Source organism: Salvelinus alpinus, chromosome 25 (genome assembly GCF_045679555.1).
Source record: "Salvelinus alpinus chromosome 25, SLU_Salpinus.1, whole genome shotgun sequence".
Classification (NCBI taxonomy): domain Eukaryota; kingdom Metazoa; phylum Chordata; class Actinopteri; order Salmoniformes; family Salmonidae; genus Salvelinus; species Salvelinus alpinus.
In genome coordinates, this window is record NC_092110.1 from 28,592,331 (window position 1) to 28,607,259 (window position 14,929).

The 14,929-nt window shown below is 44.0% G+C and overlaps 1 protein-coding gene across 1 annotated transcript in view; it reads right to left on the reverse strand.

Moving 5' to 3' along the window:
• The window catches only part of LOC139553772 (frizzled-3-like), a 42,095-nt gene extending 27,270 nt beyond the window's left edge, over positions 1 to 14,825 (reverse strand). The window contains exons 1-2 of the mRNA XM_071366427.1: positions 14,570 to 14,825; positions 12,809 to 13,446 (exon numbers count right to left, since the gene is read on the reverse strand). Coding sequence (XP_071222528.1) covers positions 12,809 to 13,078 — 270 coding nt within the window. The 5' untranslated portion in view covers positions 13,079 to 13,446; positions 14,570 to 14,825. The remainder of the gene's footprint in view (positions 1 to 12,808; positions 13,447 to 14,569) is intronic.
• Between the last annotated feature and the right edge of the window lie 104 nt (positions 14,826 to 14,929).

Sequence of the window (14,929 nt, forward strand, 5' to 3'; positions counted from 1 at the left end):
GAATAGTTATACGATGTGCATGCTTTTGTTTCAGCCCAGCTCTAAATTGAGGATTATGGTGAGTTGAGTATTCTGAACCCCTTTAATTAATGGAAGAGTTTTGTATCAGTGTGTGCTACAGTGGGGCAAAAAAGTGTTTAGTCAGCCACCAATTGTGCAAGTTCTCCCACTTAAAAAGATGAGAGAGGCCTGTAATTTTCATCATAGGTACACTTCAACTATGACAGACAAAATGAGGAAAAAGAATCCAGAAAATCACATTGTAGGATTTTTAATGAATTTATTTGCAAATGATGGTGGAAAATAAGTATTTGGTCAATAACTGCTCTAGAGGAGATCTGCATGGAGGAATGGGCCAAAATACCAGCAACAGTATGTGAAAACCTTGTGAAGACTTACAGAAAACGTTTGACCTCTGTCATTGCCAACAAAGGGTATATAACAAAGTATTGAGATAAACTTTTGTTATTGACCAAATACTTATTTTCCACCATAATTTGCAAATAAATTCATTAAAAATCCTACAATGTGATTTTCTGGATTTTTTTTCCTCATTTTGTCTGTCATAGTTGAAGTGTACCTATGATGAAAATTACAGGCCTCTCTCATCTTTTTAAGTGGGAGAACTTGCACAATTGGTGGCTGACTAAATACTTTTTTGCCCCACTGTACATAGATATGACGTTTCCAGAAGACACAAGTTCATGTTAGATTCTCCATGGGAGAGGAGTGTGTGCTGGCAGCAGCGTTGGGGGTGTTTATGGGGTGCTGGGCAGAAGGCTGTGTGGGTTGTGTGTGTAGGAGGAGATGTATGTGAAACAGGGAGGGTATTTTGGTAGGGGCGAAAAAGACCCCGTCTGTTCCTCCTCTGCTTCAATAGCCGGATTAAGTTTCCCTCCTTTCCTCTCTCCCTCCGGTAGAAGCCACGGTTTGTATAAAGAAAGACTGAATGGAAGTTACCTTAGTGAGCCCCACGAGAGAGCGAGAAGTACATTTAATTTAATTGAAAGAGAGAGCAAGAGAGAGAGAGAGAGGCAGGCACCGGAGAGGGGTAGTTGTCTGGCGCAGACACCTAGCAGACTCTGCCTGTCCTGGGCTGTCAACTGGGAGTTTGAGGGGGACAGTGATGGATGGGTCTGGAGGATAGTTCCAGACAGGGAAATAAATCTCACTCTCTCTGTTTCATCTCTTTATCTGTCTCACAGCCTCCCTCTATCGCTATAACCTTTCATTCACCCTCTCTCTCCGTCCCTCCTTCCTCTCATCCCCAGATAGTTGTAAGGTACAGGGTGGGGCTGTTGGTAGCAGATACAGAGAAAAACAAGTTGCACAGTGTGTGCGTGTGTGTGTGTGTGGTGAAGATTAGGGTGACGGTAGGAAAGCCAGTTTGCCAACTCTTGAAGAACCTCTGTATAATGTCTCCGGCTTAAAGAAGAGAGAGGGAGAGAGAAAAAGTGAAAAGAAGGAGAGAAAGGAAGGAGAAAAAGAGAAAAGAATGGCAGTTTCCCTGAGGATCAGAGAGTCAATGGGATTGGTGTTTGGAATGTGAGAACCTGCTACCTCTGTCTGCCCGAGCCCTGTGTTTACCAGACACACACAGACAGCTTTATTTTCGTGAAATTTCAGGACTTTTGGGGGAGTCAAATGTTTTGACCATTCAAAATCCTATTTTTCCTAACCCCTAACACTACTCCTTAACCTAACCTTAACCCTAACCCAAAAACCCTAACCCAAAAACCCTAAACTTAAAATAGAATTTTAACAAATTCAGGACAAAGATTCCTTACTTTTCCAAAAATGTCTTGTTTTCCTTACTTGTCAGGACAGTGGGTGAATTGTTGGGGTCCTAATAAGGTAGGAAAGTACACACACACACGGCAGCTCACTTCCTAAAGCTGTCATTAGTAGTGGGATTACTATGGCCCAGTGGGCAGGTCAGGTGACTGGTCTCTGTAATATGGCCCAGTGGGCAGGTCAGGTGACTGGTCTCTGTAATATGGCCCAGTGGGCAGGTCAGGTGACTGGTCTCTGTAATATGGCCCAGTGGGCAGGTCAGGTGACTGGTCTCTGTAATATGGCCCAGTGGGCAGGTCAGGTGACTGGTCTCTGTAATATGGCCCAGTGGGCAGGTCAGGTGACTGGTCTCTGTAATATGGCCCAGTGGTCAGGTCAGGTGACTGGTCTCTGTAATATGGCCCAGTGGGCAGGTCAGGTGACTGGTCTCTGTAATATGGCCCAGTGGGCAGGTCAGGTGACTGGTCTCTGTAATATGGCCCAGTGGGCAGGTCAGGTGACTGGTCTTACTGTGCCCTAATGCCACTCTGGTGATGGTGACAGTTGACACCTCACATACTACTAAACTAGCTGACCGCTAACATGCAGACTGCAATCACATGGTGCTGGGGCTTACACACGCACACACTACATATGCTTACACACACACATGCAAATTGGCGCCACACACTCACACTCTCCACATACGCTGCTGCTACTCTATTTTTTATCTATCCTGATTGCCTAGTCACTTTTACCCCTACCTACATGTACATGCCTCAACAACCTCAACTACCTCGTACCCCTGCACATTGACTTCGTACCGGTAGTACTCCTTGTATAGAGCCTCGTTATTGTTATTTTATTGTGTTACTATTTCCTTTTTTTATAATTTGCTAATTTTGTATTACCGTAATTTCCGGACTATAAGCCGCTACTTTTTCCCCACGCTATGAACCTCGCGGTTTATACAATGACGCGGCTAATTTATGATAAAAAATAAATAAATCACAAGATTCACGGCGCCAAAAAACTGAGCACCGTCACATAATGTGACGTAAATCGAGCGCGCTCAAACTTCCCATCATTCTGATTACGGTAGTCATTTTGTCACCCTCATCATGGCAAAGACACGGAGAAATGCATATGATGCAGCTTTCAAGTTGAAGGCGATCGATCTGGCTGTTGGAAAAGGAAATAGAGCTGCTGCACGGGAGCTTGGCCTTAATGAGTCGATGATAAGACGTTGGAAACAGCAGCGTGAGGAACTGACTCAGTGCAAAAAGACAACAAAAGCTTTCAGAGAAGAAAAGCAGATGGCCCGAACTAGAAAATGAGCTTGAAGACTGGGTCAACACACAGAGAGCAGACGGCCGAGGTGTTTCAACTGTGCAGATCCGACTGAAAGCCAAAACAATCGCCACCGCAATGAAGTTTGACTTTCTTGGTAGGCTACTGTTTACTGCTATTCTTAAAATTTTTGTTACAAGCCGTGTTTCGTTAAAGCCTATTTATTTTTGTTACAAGCCGTGTTTCATTTAAAGCCTATTTATTTTTGTCACAAGCCGTGTTTCGTTTAAAGGCAGTGTAAAGTTCATTTGTTTCAATGTACCGGTAGGCACTTGCGGCTTATAGACATGTGCGGTTTATTTATGTACAAAATACATATTTTTTTAAAATTCAGTGGGTACGGTTTATATTCAGGTGCGCTTAATAGTCCAGCAATTACGGTACTTTTAAATGTAAGCATTTCACATGAAAGTTTAAACCTGTTGTATTCAGCGCATTTGACAAATACCATTTTATTTTATTTGACACACGCCTGTAAAACCAAAGAAGAGGTGAAGCCAATCAGGGAAGGGGAAATCATTGGCATAATTGGAAATCACCTTGTTTTTGTAGCGTGTTGCTTTTGGCTCAGCTGTGTTTGTAGTCTGTCTTGTTGTCACCGAGGTCAGAGCACTGAGGGACAGCATCTTTAAGACCAGTTCATCTTTTAAAAATAATGCTGACTCATCTCTTCTCTTACTCTATTCAACACCGTCAGCCCTCTCTCCATCACCCATTCTTTACCTCCTTTCTCTCTCTCTTTATCGCATAACATCCTTGTATTTCTCTTCATCACCCATACCCTAAAGCTGTATCACTCTGTCATTCATAATATCCTTTCTCTATTAGCCACATCCTTGCACAATGTGACACACTCCTTACTCTTATTGCATCTACCATTTCCATTTTCCAATCATCCTCTCTCTTGTTCCGTAACCTTATTGTCCATACTGGGCTGCCTCTCTCCCTCCTCTCTCAGGCGTTCCAGAGAGAGAGGGGGCTGGTCATGATTAGAGCAGGAGGACAAACAGTTTAATCTGCACTCCTCTTCTCTGAAAAGAGAGGGACTAAAAGACAGCCCTCTCCAACACTCTCCAAGTCATTCGTTCATTCATTTTATTTATTCATTCCTCCATCATTCAATCCGGATCAGACAAGAGCTGTTCCTGGCATTCCAGCACATTCTCACTTCCCCTCCTCCCTCTCTCAACTCTTTTTGCCATCCCTATATACATCCACTTTCTACCCTTCCTATCCATCCTTGCAATACACCCACCTCCTTAATTTCCTCTTCACCTCCCTCCATAACTAGCTCTCTCTCTCTCATCAGATCTCTCCTGCTCCCCTCCTCTCTTCTCTTCCTGGCATTCATCTTTTTGCTTTTCCGCTCTGGGTACCATAGTAACCGGTGATGAGGAGAAACGGACCAATCTGACATCAAGGCTTCTGATGGTCCTCATCCTGCTGGAGGTCAGGAAGTATGTACATGCGTGCACGCACTCACACACACTAGGAGTATTTATGCACATACCCCTGTGAAGAGGAAATCAAAGCATGTTCCCATGTTTTGTCTATTTGAATGTGTATGCACCACAGCCATCACAGCATACAATGAGTACCATCCCTAGATACAGTCACACCCACTATCACTATCACCCACACAGCTCCTGTCACACAACACTGCCCTCTGGGCTGCATCACACACCATTCAGTTACATCAGACTCATATAAACTACTCTCCTATGTCACAACAGCTTTATAATACAGTCAATACATCATAGATAGAAGCTGCCACTATCCACAGATTTAGGACCAGCCTACCCTTTAAAGATCCTGACTTAATCATTGAGGATTTAAAACCAACATCCCAGATACACTGGCGGCCCTGGTGTAGATGGCGAGCCCAAGTTCCTCGGTCCAGTGTCTGTGTTCTTTTGCCCATCTTAATCTTTTCTTTTTATTGGCCAGTCTGAGATATGGCTTTTTCTTTGCAACTTTGCCTAGAAGGCCAGCATCCCGGAGTCGCCTCTTCACTGTTGACGTTGAGACAGTTTTTTTTGTGGGTACTATTTAATGAAGCTGCTAGTTGAGGACTTGTGAGGCATCTGTTTCTCAAACTACATACTCTAATGTACTTGTCCTCTAGCTCAGTTGTGCACCGGGGCCTCCCACTCCTCTTTCTATTCTGGTTAGAGCCAGTTTGAGCTGTTCTGTGAAGGGAGTAGGACACAGCGTTGTACAAGATCTTCAGTTTCTTGACCATTTCTCGCATGGAATAGCCTTCATTTCTCAGAACAAGAATAGACTGACGAGTTCTTTGTTCTTTGTTTATGGCCATTTTGAGCCCGTAATTGGAGTAATCGAGCTCCCAGCCTCACCAGACCGTGAGGCTGCCTGAGAGACCGGCCCATTCAACATCACCAGCTGTCATCATAGGCAGCTCTGTGGTGAGAAACATCTTGGTCCCCAAAAACCCTGTGCTACCCAGGAGCACGAGTACAGGACATAACAAGGCTGCTTCCGGGAGCTCACACTGTTGTAGTCCATGTGGGGTCAAACGACATCAGGAGGGCTAGCCCGGAACATTTGAAAATGGATTTTAAAGAACTGATTTTAGCGTTAAAAAACTCAAAAACAGCCAATAATTTCAGGTCCAGTACCATCGTTGGGCCGCGGGTGTGAAAGATTCAGCAGACTGCTGGCATTACACATCTGGCTAAAAGACTACTGTAGCTCTGCTGAAGTCACTTTTATTGATAACTTTGACACCTTCTGGAAACAGAAGATACTCTACATGAATGACGGAGCCCATCCAAATCATCTTGGCTTCTGGACTCTGTCCACAAATTTCAAGGCGTTGAAACAATGACTGGTAAATGATTCAAGACCAGCTCAGTTAATCCCTACCATTGTGACAATGAGTCGTCATAATGCTGCATCAAATGTACATGATCTTAGGGGTATTGGCAAACACAATGTAAGTAATTTAATTGCACCAAATACATCTGTTTATCCTATAGCTATTGTAAGCAGTAATCATGAGCCTATATACCCGAGTTACACTGTTAGCACTGAGGTGGTGTGCAATAGTAGGAAGACCACTTTATGCAGCTCACTCTGCACTATCAGCTCCAATGTAAATAACATGAGTAAGTCTACCTCTGATACGCTTCCCAGTAGAGCATTAAAAACAATCAAGCAACCCAGAAAAGTGCTAAAAATAGCCCATATTAACATATGTAGCCTTAGAAACAAGGTCCATGAAGTCAATATCTTGCTTGTAACATAAGACATTCATATTCTGACACTCTGAAACTCACTTATATTATACATTTGATGATACAGTGGTAGCAATACATGGTTATAACATCTACCGAAAAGACAGAAATGCCAACGGGGGAGGTGTTGCGGTCTATATTCAGAACCACATTCCTGTAAAGCTTAGAGACGATCTAATGTTAAATACTGTTGAAGTAATATGGCTACATGCTCATCTGCCTCACCTAAAGCCCATTCTTGTGGGAAGCTGCTATAGACCAGCGAGTGCTAACAGTCAGTATCTGGATAATATGTGTGAAATGCTTGATAATGTATGTGATATCAACAGAGAAGTATATTTTCTGGGTGATTTAAATATTTACTGGCTATCATATTTACTGGCTATCATCAAGCTGCCCACTCAGGAAAAAACTTCAAACTGTAACCAGTGCCTGTAATCTGGATCAAGTTGACAATCAACCTACCAGGGTAGTTACAAACAGCACAGGAATTTGCTTTGGTAGCAACAAACACATATACACAAATGCTGATGCTCCAGATACTCAACTAGTCTAAAGAAGGCCAGTTTTATTGCTTCTTTAATCAGCACAACAGTTTTCAGCTGTGCTAACATAATTGCAAAAGGGTTTTCTAATGATTAATTAGCCTTTTAAAATGATAAACTTAGCTAACACAACATGCCATTGGAACACAGGAGTGATGGTTGCTGATAATTGGCCTCTGTACGCCTTTGTAGATATTCCATAAAAAATCTGCCGTTTCCAGCTACAATAGTCATTTACAACATTAACAATGTCTACACTGTATTTCTGATGAATTTTATGTTATTTTAATGGACAAAAAATGTGCTTTTCTTTCAAAAACAAGGACATTTTTAAGTGATCCCAATCTATTGAAAGGTAGTGTATATATAATAAATATTTTGGGGGGCCTTGCCTGTTTTGCATGTTATTTTGGCATTAATACATGTTACATATCAGTTTGCAAACAATGTAAAAAAAAATATCTCATTTGTCAGTACAAACCACATTTGTTTAAGCAGGTCAGCCATATCAGCTATGTTTTTTAAAAGGCAGAAAATGAGGCTGAATAAACTGTTTCGCTGCCAGACAAGGCTCCGCTGATAGCCAGATGTAGCAGTGGTAAGGTGTTGGGACTCTGCTGTTGGGACAGCTTTATGGAGGCCCTAACAGTTTGTGGGCACTATTTGTCACCGTTATAGGGCAATTCATGTATTGTTTAGTGTTGTGTAGTGGCTTTGCTGGCATGCATCCCACATCATATTTTTTTGCACCACCAAGATTTACATGATAAAATAGCACAGCATTTACATAAGTATTCAGACGCATTACTCAGTACTTTGTTGAAGCACCTTTGACAGCGATTACAGCCTCGAGTCTTCTTGGGTATGAAGCTACAAGCTTGGCACACCTGTATTTGGGGAGTTTCTCCCATTCTTCTCTGCAGATCTTCTCAAGCTCTGTCAAGTTGGATGGGGAGCGTCGCTGTACAGCTATTTTCAGGTTTCTCCTGAGAGATATTTGATCGGGTTCAAGTCCGGGCTCTGGCTGGGCCACTCAAGGACATTCAGAGACTTATCCCAAAGCCACTCCTGTTTGGTCTTGGCTGTGTGCTTAGGGTCATTGTCCTGTTGGAAGCTGACCCTTCGGACTCAGTCTGATGTCCTGAGCGCTCTGGAGCAGGTTTTCATCAAGGATCTCTGTGCACTTTGCTCTGTTCACCTTTCCCTCGATCCTTACTAGTCTGCCACCACCATGCTTCACCGTAGGGATGGTGCCAGGTTTCCTACAGATGTGACGCTTGGCATTCAGGCCAAAGAGTTCAATCGTTTCATCAGACCAGAGAATCTTGTTTCTCATGGTCTGAGAGTCCTTTAGGTGCCTTTTGGCAAACTCCAAGTGGGCTGTCATGTGCCTTTTATTGAGGAGTGGCTTCCGTCTGGCAACTCTACCATAAAGGCCTGATTGGTGGAGTACTGCAAAGATGGTTGTACTTCTGGAAGGTTCTCCCATCTCCACAGAGGAACTCTGGAGCTCTGTCAGAGTGACCATTCGGTTCTTGGTCACCTCCCTGACCAAGGCCCTTCTCCCCCGATTGCTCAGTTTGGCCGGGCGGCCAGCTCTCGGAAGAGTGTTGGTGGTTCCAAACTTCTTCCATTTAAGAATTATGGGGGCCACTGTGTTCTTGGGGACCTTCAAAGTTAGTTACAGATTTTCTTTTAGTACCCTTCCCCAGATCTGTGCCTCAACACAATCCTATCTCGGAGTTCTACGGACAATTCCTTCGACCTATTGGATTGGTTTTTGCTCTGACATGCACCGTCAACTGTGGGTCCTTATATAGACAGGTATGTGCCTTTCCAAATCATGTCCAATCAATTGAATTTACCACAAGTAGACTACCATCAAAAATAATGTTTATTATTTGTAATAAAATAGCAAAAACTTCTAAAAACCTATTTTTGCTTTGTCATTATGGGGTATTGTGTGAAGATTGCTCAGGACATTTTTTAATATTTAATCCATTTTCGAATAAGGCTGTAACATTCCAAAATGTGGAAAAAGTAAAGGGGTCTGAATACTTTCCAAATGCACTGTATATGTGCGTGTATACCAAATGTAAGCAAGGTTTGAAATGATTATGTTTTAGTCAAATATTATATCTGTTTGGGCTTCTGTCGAAAAACATAATTCCACTTTGACATTATGGGGTATTGTGTGTAGACCAGTGACAAAAAATCTCCTTTTAACAAAATGTTGGAAAAGGTCAAGGGGTGTGAATACTTTCTGAAGGCACTGTAGGTATGCTTTTCATCACAGGACTGTTCTGCTCTTCTCTACTGCACCAAGCAGCACTTGGCTCTCTGCCCACTGAGGATAAGTCATCACCATATAGGATATAGCTACTACTAGCCTACACAGTATAGATCGATGAATGGTTTTGATTTGTCTCACCGAGGTGTAGGCTAACTGGTGTTATCCCAGCCAACTGTCTGTCTCTGGTGAAGGCTATGTGTGGAAATGCATTGACGTTCTGATTGTTTCTCTGTATTTTAACTAAGCTCTAAGGCTTTTAAGACTAAATACTAAAGGCTTCCCTTCATTTCTCTGACAGACTTTGAATGGCGTAATCACCCAATTCAGGGTAGCAGTGTGTGTGTGTGTGTTTTTTTAAGGACCTGTTGGTCAAGTGGTGTTCCCAGGGTTTAGTGTAGTTGATTAGAGCAGCAGAGTAGAGTCTGTGGGCTGAGGCAGCCAGGACCCCATGCTGGGAGAGAGACAGACAGAGAAGAAAAGCACCATGGTGGAGACAGACCTCCCACACACCCTGACTGTCCCTCTCTTCCAGTCTGAGACACTTTCTCTTTCTACCCCACTCACCCACTTTCCCTCACCCTCCCTCTGTATCAAATTGACACACACCACATACTCTCTCCCTCTTCTATCCTACCTCCTTAACTCTCTCATGTAGTTGTCCCTCAGCTCAGGTCTATCTGGTCTCTCTCTTGTACAGGGTTATTATTAGAGGGTAGAGGGGATAAATCCAATCAGTTATTATTAATTAAATATCCTTATTATTCTCCTGTCAGACCAGGCCAACTCCAGAGTGATGTCATCATGCCCAATTTCCCTTGGGAACCGTAAGACCCTGGGACCCACCTGGCTGCCACCACTGTGTCAAATCAAATGTTATTTGTCACATGCGCCGAAAGCAACAGGTGTAGACCTTACCGTCAAATGCTTACTTACAAGCCCTTAACCAACAATACAGTTCAATAAATTGAGTTAAGAAAATATTTATTAAATAAACAAAAAGTTAAAATAAATAAAAATAACAATAAAATAACAATAACAAGGCTATATACAGAGGTGTGTGTGGGGGGGTGCTTACTGGGTGCAACATTGGGATCTCTGTTGTGACTCAAGAGCTCATTGGGCCGTTCACACACTCTTTCTCTCTCTTTTAATCTCAACCCTCTCGCCACATCCCTTTCTCCCCTCTCTCCTCCCCCTAGGCATAATTGACTGCAGTGTCGGGTGAGAGAGAATCGTTCCACGCTGAGAATCAAACCCTCAATTGTGGAGAGTTGGGGCAGATTAGTGGCTAGTTAGCACTGGTGAATAATGTCAGCTGGCACCAATAGACCTGCTGTCAATCACACAGGACACACAGCACAGTATCAACCAGGGCTACAGGCCTCAGACAAACATACAGCACTAAACCCAGGGCCCAGAGCTACAGCACCAACCAGGGCTACAGGCCTCAGACAAACATACAGCACAAAACCCAGGGCCCAGAGCTACAGCACCAACCAGGGCTACAGGCCTCAGACAAACATACAGCACAAAACCCAGGGCCCAGAGCTACAGCACCAACCAGGGCTACAGGCCTCAGACAAACATACAGCACTAAACCCAGGGCCCAGCTACAGCACCAACCAGGGCTACAGGCCTCAGACAAACATACAGCACTAAACCCAGGGCCCAGAGCTACAGCACCAACCAGGGCTACAGGCCTCAGACAAACATACAGCACTAAACCCAGGGCCCAGAGCTACAGCACCAACCAGGGCTACAGGCCTCAGACAAACATACAGCACAAAACCCAGGGCCCAGAGCTACAGCACCAACCAGGGCTACAGGCCTCAGACAAACATACAGCACTAAACCCAGGGCCCAGAGCTACAGCACCAACCAGGGCTACAGGCCTCAGACAAACATACAGCACTAAACCCAGGGCCCAGCCACAGCGCCAACCAGGGCTACAGGCCTCAGACAAACATACAGCACTAAACCCAGGGCCCAGCTACAGCACCAACCAGGGCTACAGGCCTCAGACAAACATACAGCACTAAACCCAGGGCCCAGCCACAGCGCCAACCAGGGCTACAGGCCTCAGACAAACATACAGCACTAAACCCAGGGCCCAGCTACAGCACCAACCAGGGCTACAGGCCTCAGACAAACATACAGCACTAAACCCAGGGCCCAGCCACAGCACCAACCAGGGCTACAGGCCTCAGACAAACATACAGCACTAAACCCAGGGCCCAGAGCTACAGCACCAACCAGGGCTACAGGCCTCAGACAAACATACAGCACTAAACCCAGGGCCCAGCTACAGCTCAACAAGCCATTCACACAGCATTGTATCAGCCAGGGCTACAGCTCTACTCGAAATAACATTTTCTGTTGCTGTAATTGGATGTGGTTCACTACAGGCAGGGTTTACACAGCGTTCTGGTGAGACAGATGTAAGCCGCGTTCTCGTGCACGCACACACAAAGACACTATGAATCAGAGCGGGTATAGCCAGTGTCCCGTGAGGGATGTTATTAAATTTCCTCTGCGGGCTCCCACATCCAGAGCCCTCCACTGATGCTGCCAGGGTGACGGAGAGAACTAGAACACTCTCACATTGCAGCTCCTCTTGTTTCAACACTTTTGTAAAGCTGCCTTCTGGGGCTACAGGTTAGGGTTTAGGTTAGGCTACTTCTCTACTGGACTAAATCAAGTTCAACAACAGACATTAGTTTAAAATCTTAACATGAATATATGTTGATACAATTCAACAACAAAAAAATGCTAAATGATTGAATACACAGAAAATAAATCACTGCCTGGTTGGTTTTCCCCATGTGATGTTCTCGGGTGATTCAGAAGGGGGCAAGATAATCTGAAAATGAGGAACAGCTGTGCTGGGAATTTCTGGACCAGATTGGATTTTTACACTTCATTCATAATATATTTACATAACTGGTCCACTGCAGCAAAACATAAGTTATGTCATCATCATCATGCTACAACTAGATTTAGACAGAGGAGAGAAAGCGAGGCAAAAGATGAAAGTACAGCTACATGGTTTTTGGAAGCTATATACACTGTGTGCATGTGCAGTAAGGTGATGGGTAACAAAACAGATGAGGGCATTTTGAAAGGTTGGAGATAACATTATGCCATCATAGTCATTAATGGTACTAATGCCTCTAACTGGATGACTAGCAGATGACACACACACACAAGTCAGACCTTTCATCATCTTATCAGAAAATACTGTGTCTCTGACATGTCGCCTCCAAGCCACAGGCATACGGACAGAGAAAGACATGTATTTACAATGTTTTACCCCTACAGAACAAAACTCTACTACAGAAAAATATGTCAGCCTTGAAATCTGCTGAGAAATAATTACTAGTAGGCTAAAGCTAGTACCCTACTGACTGTAAAAACCTATCCTTGCCCATTCATTCTGAAGAAGGATAGAACAGCCAGTAACCTGAGTCGATTGGATTCTATGTCTGCCCAAACGCTCCAATTACAACCTCATATCAGTCTCTATTCATAAACCATTATCCCTTTGGGGCAACAGCAATGCCCATATATACAGACACAGCTATAGTCCGTACCTCCATGGCGAGCGCGGCCGTCTGCTGGTCGTAGTGGTTGAGGAGGTTGGGCATGAAGGTGGCGTTGTAAGGCAGGTCCTGGCACATCCGCAGTCCTACTGGCTCACAGGTAAACGTACTGTGGCTCTCTGCTGTCTCCGCATGGATGGACAGACAGGTGGAGCAGAGGGATGAGAGGAAGAGAAGCAAGAGGAAGAGTGACCTAAACATGACCCTCTCTCTGTGCGAGTACGCCACTGCAGGTGACGTGTAGTCCCACCTCACTCTCATCCTCAATGAGCAGGGGAGGGGGAGAGAGCGATGAAGAGAGGAAAGGAGGGATGAGATAACAGCAGGGCTATTCTTCTTCTTCTACACAATCACACCATGGAGATCTGTGGCACTCACAGGGGAATCCTGCTGCTTCCATCCCCCAGAGGAGTGCACCCTGTCTGGCTACGGGATCCACACAGTCAGCCTCCTCTGTCTAGGTCTGTACCCGCTGGAGGGCTGTGATTATCAGCCTAGATTTTCCACCGTTTCCCCCAGCACAGCTATGGTCTTCTCTCTCCAATGAAAGAAGAGACTGCCCATTGAAAGTATTCAGTGTTTCTTCACAAAGAACGTCCAATGGCCCAGTAGCACAAGTCAAGCAAGACCTACAAGTTAAAATACAAAAGAATGTTTAGACAAGTGGCAAGACAGTCCTATTGTAAATAAGAGACCGGGAGTAGAAAAACCCCACCCCTCATTTACAAGTCCCCATAGATTGTCTTTATTACATTATTATTACAGTCACTGTTATTGTTTTAGGTATTTATTTATGTTCAAACAGACGGAGCATTGATGAGGGTGAAAACAATTGGGTGTCAGTTCAACTTCACTGGTAAACATAAGCTTACATTCAAGCAGATATAAAATAAAATGCATTTCTATCAGGATTGGCTACTGTCAACATGATACTGTCCTATAGATCTATGACACACACCTATAGGTATACAGGCCTATAGTTGTGTGTCGTCCAATACAGTATGTATCTATGTAGTGGTTACTACGCAGAGCAATTTATAGTCATTTTTGCAGGACAACCTTATTGGGCGTTGTTACTACACAGCTGCGCACACGCCCTTCCAGTCAATTCAATCTATTATGCCTAGAAAATCATGCATCATCGTCTTGCATTTCCACTCTCTTTTCATTTAAATGTACCCCCATGCAAGCCGACCCACCACCATAGCCGGGCAACTAACGTATTCTTCCAATGTTTCGCATGGGTTAATTACTCTGCCACTGCCGGTGTCTGAAAGAAATGCCATTTAAACGGTGTATAGGAGATACAGCAACCTCTGTAAGTGTGTAGTAATGTAGATATGCCGGTTAATAGTAACAAAATGCAACGTAATAATAGTGTAACGTTGTTTTTCTATCTAGCTAAAATAGCCCCATGTCATTTTAGAATGTCTGACAATCTCTGAACTACAGCTCGCGCACGAACTTGTCTCTGTTCTAACGCTACCATTTGCGTTGCATTTTTTATAGGAAGCAAAGAAAACAAATAATGTATTGGCTTGTTTTAGTAATTGTAAAATTGTATACGATAGCTAACTCGTAAACGTGACATGGTTACATTGCAATTTGTGCCCCAACCTCAAACTGATAAAGTGACTAAATATGCAAGCTATAACAAGAACAAACGCTTCGAATGAACGTCTTGTGCATAATGAAGAAAACAAATCCAAGCCCCCCCCGCTCTCCAAAAAAAAAAACAAAGCAAAACTTCACCTGCAATTGGAATAATCGTCGATCTGCACTGATCTTTGCCGCCGTTTCTTCCAGTGACAATACACAAGCACGTCGCTAGCTCTCTCCGTCTTCCTCTCTCGCTGCTGCACGCAAATCCATGAAATGATATGTTCCCCGGACGCGCGCTTTGAGCTAGAGCACTAGTGTATGCAACATTATCATCGATCAGTTCAATTGATTTGTGTGATATATCAGAGAAACCCCAATATAATTCACATCGTGTCCTGTTAGAGATACTGTGCATTCCTTCATGGTTGCGCAATAGTTTGCCGACTGAGTAAACTTGAAAGTCCCCATCCCACCTTAACACTGATGTAAACAGTCATGTGAAGAGCACAC